Source organism: Chlamydotis macqueenii, chromosome 3, assembly GCF_036417535.1.
Source record: "Chlamydotis macqueenii isolate bChlMac1 chromosome 3, bChlMac1.mat, whole genome shotgun sequence".
NCBI classification, from domain to species: domain Eukaryota; kingdom Metazoa; phylum Chordata; class Aves; order Otidiformes; family Otididae; genus Chlamydotis; species Chlamydotis macqueenii.
In genome coordinates, this window is record NC_141558.1 from 29,387,034 (window position 1) to 29,400,410 (window position 13,377).

Consider the following 13,377-nt stretch of genomic DNA (forward strand, 5'->3'; position numbering starts at 1 on the left):
TTTCTGTGCATTTTCTCTTCAGCAGTGACCTTGAAGTCAAGGGGCTTAGGTTTGAGGAAAGACAAGAGGTACATCAGTGTGCTCTAAGAATTTACCCTAAGGCTCTTCCTGCAAAGAGAAAGGGTACTTAGTGTTCAATCACCCTAACAGTAAAAAAAAAAAAAAAAAAAAAAAAATAAATTCTTATCTTTAAACTGACTTTCCTGTATTTCAGTTTGTGCAGAGAAGAGTCTGGCTCTGTTTTCTTTGCCTGTGCCCTCTCCCTACACACTACGCACATCATATTATACTCATTGACCCTGCTAAGCCATCCCTTCTTGAGGCTAAACAGTCCCAGCTCTTTCTGTGTTTCCTCATACAGAGATGTTCCAGTCCCTGGACCACCTTAGTGGCCTTCTGCTGAACTCTCTCTAGTTTATCTATGTGTCTCATACTGGGGAGCCCAGAAGAAGACAAAGCACTCCAGTTGTATGTTACAAGTACTGACCACAGAGGAAGGATCACCTCCCTCGACCTGCTGTTGATGTTCTTCCTAATGCAACCCAGGATGGTGCTGGCCTTCCTTACTGACCTATGGGTACACTCCCACTGAATGATCACCAGCTGGTCTTTGTGCCTGGCAGTTAAGCCAGTTTTGTTCATAAGGTTGTTGTGGTACATAGTGTCTAAAGTCTTGCTAAAGTCAAGGTAAACAACATCCACAGCTCTCCCATTACCTGTGAAGCCAGTCATTTAATTGAATGCTATTGTCAGGCATGCTTTCCCTTTTGTAAATCCATGCTCTCTATCTTCTCCATCATATGTGTGGAAATGTTTCAAGGATTATTTGCTTCATCGTCTTCCCAGGGATTGGGGTGAGGCTGACTGGTCCACAGTTTTCCAGATCCTACTTCTTGCCTTTCTTGAAAACAGTGGTGACACTTTCCATTTCTGGCCTTCCTTTTTCTGCCTTTTTCCATCTCGTTCTCTGGCATATTTTCATTTTCTGTCTTTCTTCCAATCCTCAGGAACCTCTCCTAGCCACCAAGACCTTTTAAAGATAATCCAGAGTGGCCTTGCAACGGCATCAGCCCAGTTCCTCAGAACTCATGATACATCCTAATAGGATCCTACAGGAGGGAGTCTCCCAGTACAATCACTCACCCTTTCCTCCCACTCCTGCCTCAAGGCTCAGGTTCAGCTGATTTGAATGCTTTCCTGGACACAGCTTCCGGTCCCTCCTCTGCTACCAGGTCACTGAACATACTCTGTAGTTGCAGAGCTGCACACAGGACAGGAATCCTTATCCTGCTGCCAATATCACAAGCCACCGGACTTCATCATCACTGGAGTCTCCATTTCCAGACCTCCTAAGCACAGACTCTGCCTTGTCCTCCTTCACTATGGTTAGGAGTTGAGGTTCCTGTATCTGTAGGGTCTTGGATAATGATTCTTCTCATCAGCTCTAAAACTGCGCAGTCTGCTGACTGCCTCCTGCAACTCATTTCCTTGACAGCAAAGATCCTCCTCCAGTGCACAAGTACCTCCTGCAGGCAAGGACACTGTATCCTCTGGTCCCAGCCTCATCAAGAGGCCCCAGACACGTCTGCAGCCCCAGGCCTGCAGAACTACATTCCCCCTGAGGAGCTCAGTCTGGTTTGAGGTCTCTAAAACAGTGACGTCCCCTAACACGGTGAGGTCCTGTGGATGGTCGAGGATAGTGCTCTGTAGCACCTCACTACCAAAGTACACAGTGTCCTCAGCAGAGTTTCTGGCCTCCTTCTACACTACTGCCTCTGTTGGCTGTGCTCTAGGCTTGGTAGTTACATACACTCACTTTAGCATTTACTGAAAGAATGCTTGACTGTCAGCTGGAAACAAAAAGCTGAAAGTCCCCATCGATCAAGGAAAGTTGACCACAAGCTTGTGGGAAGCTACTACAGCTTGCTAGCAGTCACAGTCTCCTGCATCTACCTCTTCCCAGGAGCAGCAGGCACCCTAAAGCTCCTCAAAGTGTTCATAGCAGTCCACTGATGATCCTAGAAGTAGTTCCCAGAAAACCTAGCATATCTCAAGACACAGCCCAGAAACTGCTGTGCAAACTGCTTCATCTCTTAGCTGTGCTCAGGTATTTGTATATTATTTACATTGAAAGTATTTAAACTGTCCTACAGCTATGATGAATTTGGATAACTTTAATCACATTTCATACATCTCAAAGCTCTGCCTCCAGTACCTCAGTATTTTAGAAACTGTTTTGTACTCCTTCCATTTAACCTGTGACTTCATCAAATGATCATTTCATGTCTCTCTGAGTGTCTGTAACAGAAATGTATTATAAAATATCTATTTGAAACACATCACCTAATGATTAAATATACCCAGAAGGAGCAATTCTACTGCTCAGGAAGGAAAAGTGTTGAGTTGCTTTGGGGAGAGGAGGTATTTTCCAGGTACTTACTGTGTGTTGTTTAGAATTTCATGTTTCATCTGGATTTTGAATAAAAACACCACTGTTCTTTCAGAAAACTGTTGAATAATGGCCAAAATATGCCCTAAGCGGTGCAAAATGTCCGTGACTTTTTAGTAGGTACTACTGAGATAGCACAGCAGTATTTTGTTGTTTGCCTAAGGCAATGAACACCCTAAAGCTGATTTCACACACTGCAGTGTAACAAGCAGCACACTACACATTTCCAGTTGTTAGCAGTATCACCAGACATGAAACTACAGAACACTTGCTGTCTTTGGAGGAAACACTTGTTTGTGCTTTCACAAATTTCATTAACTAATTCATTTGTAGATCTCCTAACTGTCCATATAAATCTTTTGAAAACGGTTTTGAGTAAGAGGTGTATATGTAACTTGGTACTAGGATAAAAAAAACCAAAACCCTACAAGTCAGAATGAAAGGTAAGTCAGAAGAGCAGCAGATAAATGTTTTGGGAAACATCTCTGCAGCAAGAGAGGAAGAGCTGGCCAAAGAACCCTGAAGAAATGCCAGCTAAGAAGCCAGATGCTACTTGCAAAACAATGTTCCAGAGTTTGGCATCTGGGACCACTAAATGCCAAGCTGATCCCCATCTGTGGGAAAAGCTGTTTACTGCTTCTGGGGGAGAAAAAGTAAGAAAGAGTATAGCAGTAGTTTAAAGGAGTGCCAGCAAAAACAGAAGGCAGACTGTATTCAAATTATAATCATATCACAATTTACTTTTGAATTCCATGATAGTTTTAAATAAATTCATTGAGAAATTAAGTATATATTAAAAATATACTGCATAAAATAGTCATGCTTTTACTTTGGATCTTTCAGATATTCACCTATCCCTAATTTAGGAATCACTTTGCACAGAACAATTCTTGCATAGTTCTCACAAAATACAGAGGTTGATTTTAACTTTGCTCTTCCAAATAAATCCTCTCCAGAAAGGGAAAGAAAGAAAAAGAGCAAAATAGTATGCTGCTATTCTGTTACAGTACTATAATTAAAGTTCATGGCACGCATAACACTGAATACATTCTAATGACAGAAGGCTAGTCCTTTTTTAAGAATTCAGCATAGGTAGATGACAGTTATGCTAATGAATTTTTTTTTTTTTTATTCTGAAAAGAACATGTGGTGAAGAAGGGAGCTACAGGGTGAGATGTTGTATTTGGGAATGGACTGAGAAAGTAACAGGAAGGAGACAGAGTAAGTCTAACTCTGCTTGACAGTATGGTTACCCGAATTGTCAGCTGGCATAAACTATCATCTACGTAAAGATGAAGAAAGGTGATCATGGCATGGTTCCTAATTGAAGAAGCATTGCTAAGGAAGAATAGCAGAGTTTGAGATGAGTTCTGCAATTAGTCAAAAAACCCTCCACTACAAACACAACTGTTGTGCTTTAGCTCCAGTCATTACACAGTTTTCTCGCTCTCCCTCCACCTCCCCAGTAGGATGGGGAAGAGAATTGGGAACAAAGGAAAACTCATGGGTTAAGATTAAGACAGTTCACTAGAATAGCAAAGGAAAATTACAATAATAACAAAATATAGGGATATTAAAACATACAAAATGAACAATGCATAATTTCTCACCATCCAGTGTCCCAATGACCGATACAGCCTGTCCCGAGCAGCAACCACGGAAACAAAACCGAGCAGCAAGCAAAGGAGCAAGAGGGACAGAGAGGTGCCCAGCCCGGCCAACTCCCATGTATATACTGAGCATGACATTTATGGCATGGGATACTCTCTTTGGCCAGTCTGGGTCAACTGTACTGGCTATATCCCTACCAGCTTCCTTCACCTGCACATTAGCGAGACCTGGAAAGCCAGACAGTGTCCTTGGTCTCATTAGCAACAACTCATAACATCAGTGTGTTTATCAACATTCTTCACATATGAAATCCAAACCACATCGGCTACTGAGAGGAAAATTAACTCTATCCCTGCCGAAACCAGGACAGCAACTCATTACTTCAACTGGAGTGTAAAGGGAGGTAGGAAAACTAGGACGTCTTATAGGACAGGATAAACAACAAAAGGATTTAAATGAAGCCCATTGAAATACAGACAAGATTTTTGCACTTAATCAGTAATTTCTCACAAGTGCTTAAGGAACTTAAGCCTCATATTTAAAGACAAAATTGGCATTTACCAACTTTTGTCTTTGCAGAACTTAGTGTGAAAGTGGTGTTTCAGTGCCAGAGCCACCTCTGAAAAGGAAAAAGCTAGCTCCTAGAAATAGAGGCATACAAATAACATTACAAAACTATCTAGAATTTTTTACTGGGTACTCAGCTGTGAGCTAGTCATAATGTTAGACAAAACTCACATCTGTACCATATATAGCCAAAGAGGAGGGCCACTGCACTCAAAAAAGTGTGCTTAGAAGCAGGTAAAGAAACTGTACCTAATATTTGTTCCAGACATAAGCACACTAAAATAGCATAACTGGAGAAAAGGAATAAGCATTTCATACTGTAACATCACTCACAGCATTTTGTAACACAACTAGGCTTAAATATATAAATAATATCCATACCTTTGAAGGGGCACATGGAGACCTGTGATATAGCTGCATAAACAGAGTCTAAGAAAACATGTGCCAGAAGTGAAATCTAAAAGATAAGAATGAGCAGGCATGGAATATGTCTGTCTTTGCAAAAACAAGTGAAACAAGAACAGATCCTGATTCCAAAAGGAAGATGCTAAGTGCAGATAAGATCACATTTTTCTTTTGGAGAGAAAGCAGGAAGCATAAAATATTGATGGTAAGTGAGGAAAGATAAGGAAAAAAGAAGATAGGCCACTGTGGTTCCTGCTTCCCTTATGAAGAACTCCAGGGACTGACTACCTTAAACTCAGCAACTAAGAACCATCATCAGTCACAGCCAGCAGTGTTAACTAAACATCATCAGTTCCATAGTACTTCATGATTATATAAATGATAAATAAATATACAAATATGAATAAACTTATAAATAAAAATACTATTCGTTTGTAAAGTTACTAATGGTAAGGACTAATGGTGTTGTACATGCAATTATAATGACTAACAATGACTAAAAATTAACCTTTGGCAATGTGTAACATTAGTGAATATCAGCAATCCAGTAAAGAGTAATTTTGAAGTTTGGAACTTGCATAGTTTGTCAGTATTTCTAAATATTCCCATCACAGAGATCCCTAATTTTTGAACAGATACATGTATCTGTATATTAATTTGCAACAAATTTATCTTTAAAGAAGTTACAATGAAAGGAATTTATACTAAAGTCATAGGGAGTTGAGATTCTGGATAGAGCTCTAGTGCTAAGAACTGGCACTGTTACACTGACTAAAAGAGCCAGCATGAGTCCCAACCAGTGAACCAAGATAATGTAAGGATGACTATTCTGTATTTTTTAAAGTTTTTTTTTTTTTTTAAAAAAGGAAAATGTTAAAAAGTAACAAAGAGGGAAAAGGATAAACTGCCAATATAAAAATAGAACTCGACTTCAGTTTACAGAGAGATTATAAAATGGTATCTTAGTGGATGGATTCAACTGCTGACAAAGGATAACTTTACTGTACTGAAGGAAATATTAAAACTGTTATAAAAAATACAGAAAATATACTGAAGTCTAAGTTCCTGTTTAGCATAGAGAAGGCCATTGGTATGTTATAAAAAAAAAAGTAGCAACAATACACTTACAATCTTGATTCTTTGTAACAACTTCAACTATGAATACTGACAAAGTGGCAAATAGCACGAACCTATGGGATTCAACATGGATATACAGAAAGAGCTGAGTACTTTGGAAAGATACTTGGTTGATTCTTCAAGTTTTAATGTTATCACGATTACACCAAAGTTCCAAACTATTCTACATCATTAGAAACACCAATTCATCCATAAAACTACTTTGCCTATTATTTTTCAAGAAGAGTTGAAGAGATTTTCACTTAAAGTTTCCCTGTAAGTTGGTAACAGCAAAGGAGACACAAGGGCTCTAATTAGAGTTTGATGTCATTAGGCAAAACCTCAAAAGTATCAGGAGAGGTGATATAATAGGATAGAGGAGAAATAGGGAATTCAGCTGCTAATAGGTGCATCTGTCTATAAATGTTCAGAGATACAATTTGAGAGATTGTGCTATCACGAGAATTAGAGAGAGATTCAGAGGGAAAATATATGCATGAAACTACTCTAAATTCATTTCTCTGCTGTGTCAGGTGCCAAACTGAAAAGTTAGAAGGGAGAAAAAGAAGTTTCTTAGTTTATCAGATGAACAAAAATTAACTAAAATGAAACAGCGATTATGTAACAAACAATTCACATTTAACAATTCAAGCTTAACTATTGATTCAGTATCTTTATTGTTCTAAATTTTGTATTCTGATTTTAAAAATAAAAATATGCAACTGAGAAAGTTTGGGGTTTTTTTTTTTCCTCCCTGTCAGCATATGATTTATTTTCATATGATGGAATCTATAAAGAAAAGCATTCAGTTCTGGCACACTCGTTGATCCTTCAATTTTGGCAGCAAGTTTTCATATCAAAGTTCAAAAATGAATAGAGTCAAATAAATAAATGATCTTTAAAAAGAATTTTTAGTTATTAATTATGGTTTGTATTATTATTCTCAACATTACAGATTTTATATTTGGTACAAAACTATTTCCTTTTGTACTATATTCTCTTCTGCTTTTTTTTTCTATATAAAAATATCTTTTTCATGCTGTTGAACAATAAATTACCTAGTTGTTCAAGAACTCATGTTTTCAGATGGATTTGCAAATACTTAAGAGCAAACAAAATAATTATTATTATCAAAGGCATAAAAGAAAGCTAGTTAATCTATCCTTTACAATAATTTAAGTTAAAAGTCATAACAAGTATCAGCAATGCTGTGGTCAGCTTCAAAGAAATTCAGAAAATTCTGAATATCGTTGCCAGAAGCTAAACTTACACCAGGAAAATAAACAGTGCCAGAATATGGACATAGGCGAGAAAACTGCATTGGCTATCACTGTTGCATTCTCAAAGCAGTTGCTGGCCTGACTTTAGCCCAGACCAACACATGCTTGTCCAAAACAGTGCCTACGCACAGCTCAAGAATGTCAATGATCTTTTCTATTAGGCAGTTAGAATCCAGTTATTCTGTTTAAAGACTATGTTTAATTTTAAAGATACAGCTGGATGTCTTCAGGATCAGATACTAGTCACTGCCACGGCTTAGCTACCATGAGATGAACACTTTGTCTTGTTGCTGTAGTTTTTTTCAGAGAAAAGTTTTAAAAACTGTAATACAAACCAATACTTTTTTGATATTAAGTAAGTGTGGAAAAAAAAAAGCAGAATGACTTTTAACATTTGTTGAGTATAAACTAGGACAACTCTAATGATTGAAATGAAGTTGCTTCAGATTATACAACAAAAACATTGGTGTAGACTCATTGTCCTTGTGGTTGCCAAGTCTTAGGCTCCCAGTTTCAACTACAGGTATCTCTGAAGAAGTTGTTTTTGTTTGGCTTATCGTGTCCCTTGTATATGATGATTCAATGATATGCTTAATTTTCCTATTCTGTCAACTATGACAAACAGCTCTGAGGAAAAATATGTGTGGTGCTTAACAGTTCAAACCAATTCTCCTGTAAACATTTCCTGTCTAACAGTTCAGTATTTGTCAAATCCAGAAAAAGTACTTTTTGAGCATTAAACAATAGGGAGTCCTTGGATTTGCTCATATGTAGCTGGCTACAAATAAAACCAGGAGATACCACGTTACCTTCTACAATATATATAATGCTTCCAGCAGGTGAAAAAAATAGATGAAATCTAAGGACAGGTAAGGATACATGGTTGCAGAATATTCATGCACCTAGAATTGTCCTTGGGGATGGTGAAACTGTACATTTGCCCATACAATTCATTCTATCATGTAAGAAATTAAATTGCCATTATGTAACAGCCAATCAGACATAAACAGTATGCAGTTATAAAACTATTTTTCATTAGTAGACTATAAAGAACTACAAACTTCACAAAAATAATAAATATAAGAATTAAATAATCTTTAACAAATTATTTTATGCCCCAACAGACTTTAAAAAGTGAAAAGAATAAATTAAAAATATCTTAACAGATTTTCTCAACCTCAGTAGACTCTTCTTTTTCTGTTATTGGACTGAAAAAAATTTACAAAAATAGCAAATCTAATACTATATGAAAATGCAGTTGTAGGATAACATAAAATATTTCCATTAAATTCTGAAGATAAACTAATGCAAAAAATTCTGGTATAGTATAGTATCATATAATTTAATTAGTTAAATTTATATTTGGCTATTTGGGGAATCATTTGTCTGTTTTCAGCTGTGGTAGGTTTTCTCTCTGATTATTGGTATGTTACCAGCAATACAATCACTGCACAACAATTAAACTGTGTATAGTCATTACACCGTGTTCCTTATGCAGCTGTATCAGTATCTATTAAGAGCTTACATTCAGATCCAGAAGGATTGTTCTAGTTTGGTATTACAATATAGGTAAAACCCTGGCTACAAATAACAGAAACTGATTGCTAGACAGTTTACAGAGTCCTTATCCTGATAATACTAAACCAAAATAATTTTTAAATCATAGACGCATGCATGAAGTAAAGATGGAGGTTTGAGTTAAAAATAATACAGTTACTGTCAAATCCTCATTCTTTCCCAAAGTGTGTCTGTAAATTTTAGTTAAATTACTACTTTGTTGTTACTTTAAGACACAAGGTGGCAGCAATGATATAATATCTTCATCTAAGATTGTACAACTATGTCCACTCCCACTACTTTTACTCTGAAAGCATTTCCTGCACTTACAGGGCATATACGACAGGCAGAGATCCTATACTTTCTTTGACAAAATACAGTTCCAGATTAGATTACATGCTAGGTGTTTTGAATTGATGCATTTTTTAAATTGTCCATCTACAATCAATTACGTCTGCTGACTTCAAATGAATGTGCAGTGAAGCAATGTATCCATGACTCAAGCTGTTTACTTGACCTTGTGTAATAACATTCCATTCCCCGAGATGAGAAATAAAATAATAACTGTATGCATAAGTCTGTCATTCCTGGACCATAAGCATATCGTGAGAAGATGTAATGCTTACCGATAGCTGTTGAAAAGATCCGTGCAGGTGCCATTGTTTTTACAAGGCTCTGAGTTACATTCATTTGATTCGTATTCACAAAATGTTCCTTCCCATCCAGGCAAGCAAACACATTGGTATCTCTGTAATATATTAGGTAAAATAAATAGTCTGTTTTTAATACAATTACAATAGGTATTGTTACTGACTGTTGTGTATTTTATGTCTTCTAACAGGTGCTTCACCATTTCAAAACTTGAAGATTTTATGAATATATCAATAGATTCACCTACTAATATGACAAAAAAAAAAGAGGATATGAGGTAGGTACGCAACACTACTTTCTACTACCTTTTTGTATAATCAACTTGTGAACCTCAAGTCCTTTACTACCTCTTCCTCCCTCTTCCCAGTTTTTCTAATAGAAGACATTATCTCTTCTATAAAACTACTTTGTTTAAATATTACTCCGACATGCCAAAAACACAGGTTTTTACAATCATCTGAGTTTTACTGTTAAGTATGCAGTCCAAACAGAACTCAATATAAAATAATTTATTGCAGACATTCTCAGGATTATATACCTATCCAACTTGTTTAACACCTTTATTACAAAATTGTGCATCAGGATCTTAATTAAGCAGTACTAGACAACTCATGATATGAGAAATACTGTCTCCTATACAGTGTATTAGACATAATATGGGGTGTATTAGGTAGTAATCCAGACAGCACAAACACAAGTCTTCTAGCTCTATGGTGACAGTATTAAATATACTAATGATCAGGTGGTGTGAATGCTAAATTTCTGATTGATTAAATTGGATAAAACTTCAGCAGTGTATATATGCACCTGAAAATGACATATAATATGGGACATTTTCATTACTCTGCAAAGCTATTACACCAAATTGTAATCACACTCCAGCATTATTTCCAGCTTCTAAATTATCCAGTATCTGCATACAACAGGGTTGTTTGACATAGTCTCACAGAAGTGAAAAAGCATAAAGCATCTTTTTCCTGCCTATGTTCAACAAAAAAGAAAAAAAAAGGAAAAAAATAAAAAGAGAAAGGTGACCATCTGCCGAATTCATTATTAATTAGAGAGGGGCAGCAACGCAAGCACTTCCATTCAGCAGAACTTTTAATTGCTTCTTTTCTAACATGCTTACTTCTAACAAGGCTTCTTTCTACGAAAAGTTAGGAAACATTTTAATGGTAAGCATGACTAATGTGAATTATTTCATTACTTGCTAAACATTGCAACAGCCTTCAGGGTAGATTTTCAAGTCTATTAAAATCCATGTAAATTGGAAGCCATTAACAAACAGCAAAAGAGGTTTAGGAATTTTTTTAAAAGCTGAGTGTGTAAATAAACTACTATAGCATGATGATCAAAAGTGCAATGCACCAGCACTGTGACATCTACAGGTGTTCACAGTCTGCAAATCATATTACTGCATTTTAGCTGCTTTGTTACTGAATCTGCAATTTTGAAACAGAGACAATTTGTGTCTCAAAGAGATATGAGCTATGAACTTTTTACATTAACAGTAAAGAGAAATTATTTAATTTCCTAATACAGTTTAAAATGTAATAACTCAAGCATCAGAACTCTGAGGGAAACGAGTATTGGGCAATTGTCCCAGATCTTTCTAAGATGATACTCATACCCTCTCCTGCCAAATTAAATCTTACAGTATTTTACTAGAACAAAGACAACAAAATAAAAAAAGAAAGGAAGTTAATGGTTTAAAGTCAAGCTCAGTGTGATTGTCCTGAGGTGTCACATAGCGTGGAACAGCTCCACTGAGTACTTAAAGTTATTAACAGGTATGTTCTACTGTAGTTGGTCAGATCAACTTTTGTGTCAACCAATTTGTACACAGCATATTTGTGATTCGTAGTTTTCCCAACTGCATTCTAGTTGTTTTGTGCTTATGTTGACTAACACAGATGCTATGCTTCCTTGGGACACACCCATGATTTCTGTAACATGGATTTCCTGAACCCAGAAACCTAGAAAATCAAAATTGAAGGGTATCTTTTTGAGTTAAGGTAGAGCATTTTGAACTCTCAATAACTTATTTAGAAAGAAAAAAAAGACAACAGAAAAATAATTGGATGACAGCAGGTTGAACACTCAAGATGAGCTCAATATATACTGAGAGTTAGCTACATATTCTAGTAAAAGAAAGAAAGTACCATTTTGTCCTCTGTGTTTTATATAAGCAAGGCTATTCCATGCAACTATATACAACTTGCAACCTGTGGACTCCATCTGTTAAATAACAAAAAAAAAAACCCACCCAAACAAACAAATAAAAAACCCAACTTAATTGATAGTTTACTGTTACTGCTATGTCATCCTGAACTAAGGTTCAAGAACTGCAAGATATCCTCCATGAAGAGAAAAGCAAATTGGCAGCATGAGTTCAAGAAGTGGGAAATATTTGCAGTTACAGTAAATCAAAGATTAATGGAGGAGACAAAAACTTATTGTTAAAATATTTTGTATTTTTTAAATGAAATACTGAGAGACAAACTTGGAAAGAGAAAATAATTTTCTGGGAATTGTGTCAAGGAAAGAAATTGGAAAATATATTGAGACAAATTACATTACTAGCCCACATGTTAATGTTTTCTATTACATCATAGCCACACCAGAAGTAACTATCAGACATCACTTAAAAACTGTTTTATTGTCAGGTTAGGTTTTCACATAAACCAGGAATGTGAGATAATGACTTATTTCCAAAAAACTCTTCCAGAAATGGATTACAAAATTAGAAGTGAAAGGAGGCTGCCAACAGTTTTGTTTAAAAAGCAGCAGTATTTTTTTCTGGTCTCACTAGAAACATCCATCCATCAGCTACTGAAATTCTGTGCTTTGCAGATTTCTCATTACATGAGGATTGTCACAGCAAGCACAAAACGTTACTCACATACATATCTATCATGCATACATGCAGGATATGTAAGAAATCTTACATATTATTTCTTCTCTGTGTAGATCTACAATAACTGAAGGTGCCGTGTTACAATAAATTATATATAAGTATAGGTAGATAGAAAAGGTATTGATAGACAAAAGGCTTTCCAGAAAAGGACCTTGGGGGTCCTGGTGGACACCAAGTTGAACACGAGCCAGCAATGCATCCTTGCAGCAAAGAGGGCTAATGGTATGCCAGGCTCCATGAGGAGGAGTGCTGCCAGCAGGTCAGAGGAAGGGATCCTTCTCCTCTACTCAGCACTGCAGAGGCCACACCTGGAGTGCTGTGCTAGTTCTAGGCTCCCAAGCACCAGAGAGATAAGGAGCTACTGGAGAGAGTCAAGAGAAGGGCCACTAATATTAATAAGAGACTGGCACATCTCTCAGATGAGGAAAGGCTTAGAGAGGTGAGACTATCAGTCATAATGTACACCAAACAACATAAAATGACAGGAAGCTGCGTACTGGGAAGTACACAGTGAATCAAACAAGAGACTGGAGGAATAGGATTTGACATCTATTTATGTGTTTCTCCCCCCTCATTTACTGTAATTATGTATTACTATCCATTGTAGACAGAACTTTTGAGCTCCTCCAAATCTTTTGCTTGGCCTCTGAAGAACACAATAAATGCACAAATAATGGAAGTTATTCCTTGCACATAGCTTTTCCTCATACAATATATAGCACAGTATTTGTAAGAGTGAGGTTTACTAGCTATGCACAGAGTCAAAACCTGCAATTTTTAAAATCTCCTGCATACATAGCCAGAATAATGTATGCACAGTAGCA

The 13,377-nt window shown here is 36.6% G+C and overlaps 1 protein-coding gene across 1 annotated transcript in view; it reads right to left on the bottom strand.

Moving 5' to 3' along the window:
- The window catches only part of EYS (EGF-like photoreceptor maintenance factor), an 827,426-nt gene that overhangs the window by 507,689 nt on the left and 306,360 nt on the right, over positions 1-13,377 (bottom strand). Inside the window, exon 21 of the mRNA XM_086745378.1 lies at positions 9,612-9,733. Coding sequence (XP_086601504.1) covers positions 9,612-9,733 — 122 coding nt within the window. The remainder of the gene's footprint in view (positions 1-9,611; positions 9,734-13,377) is intronic.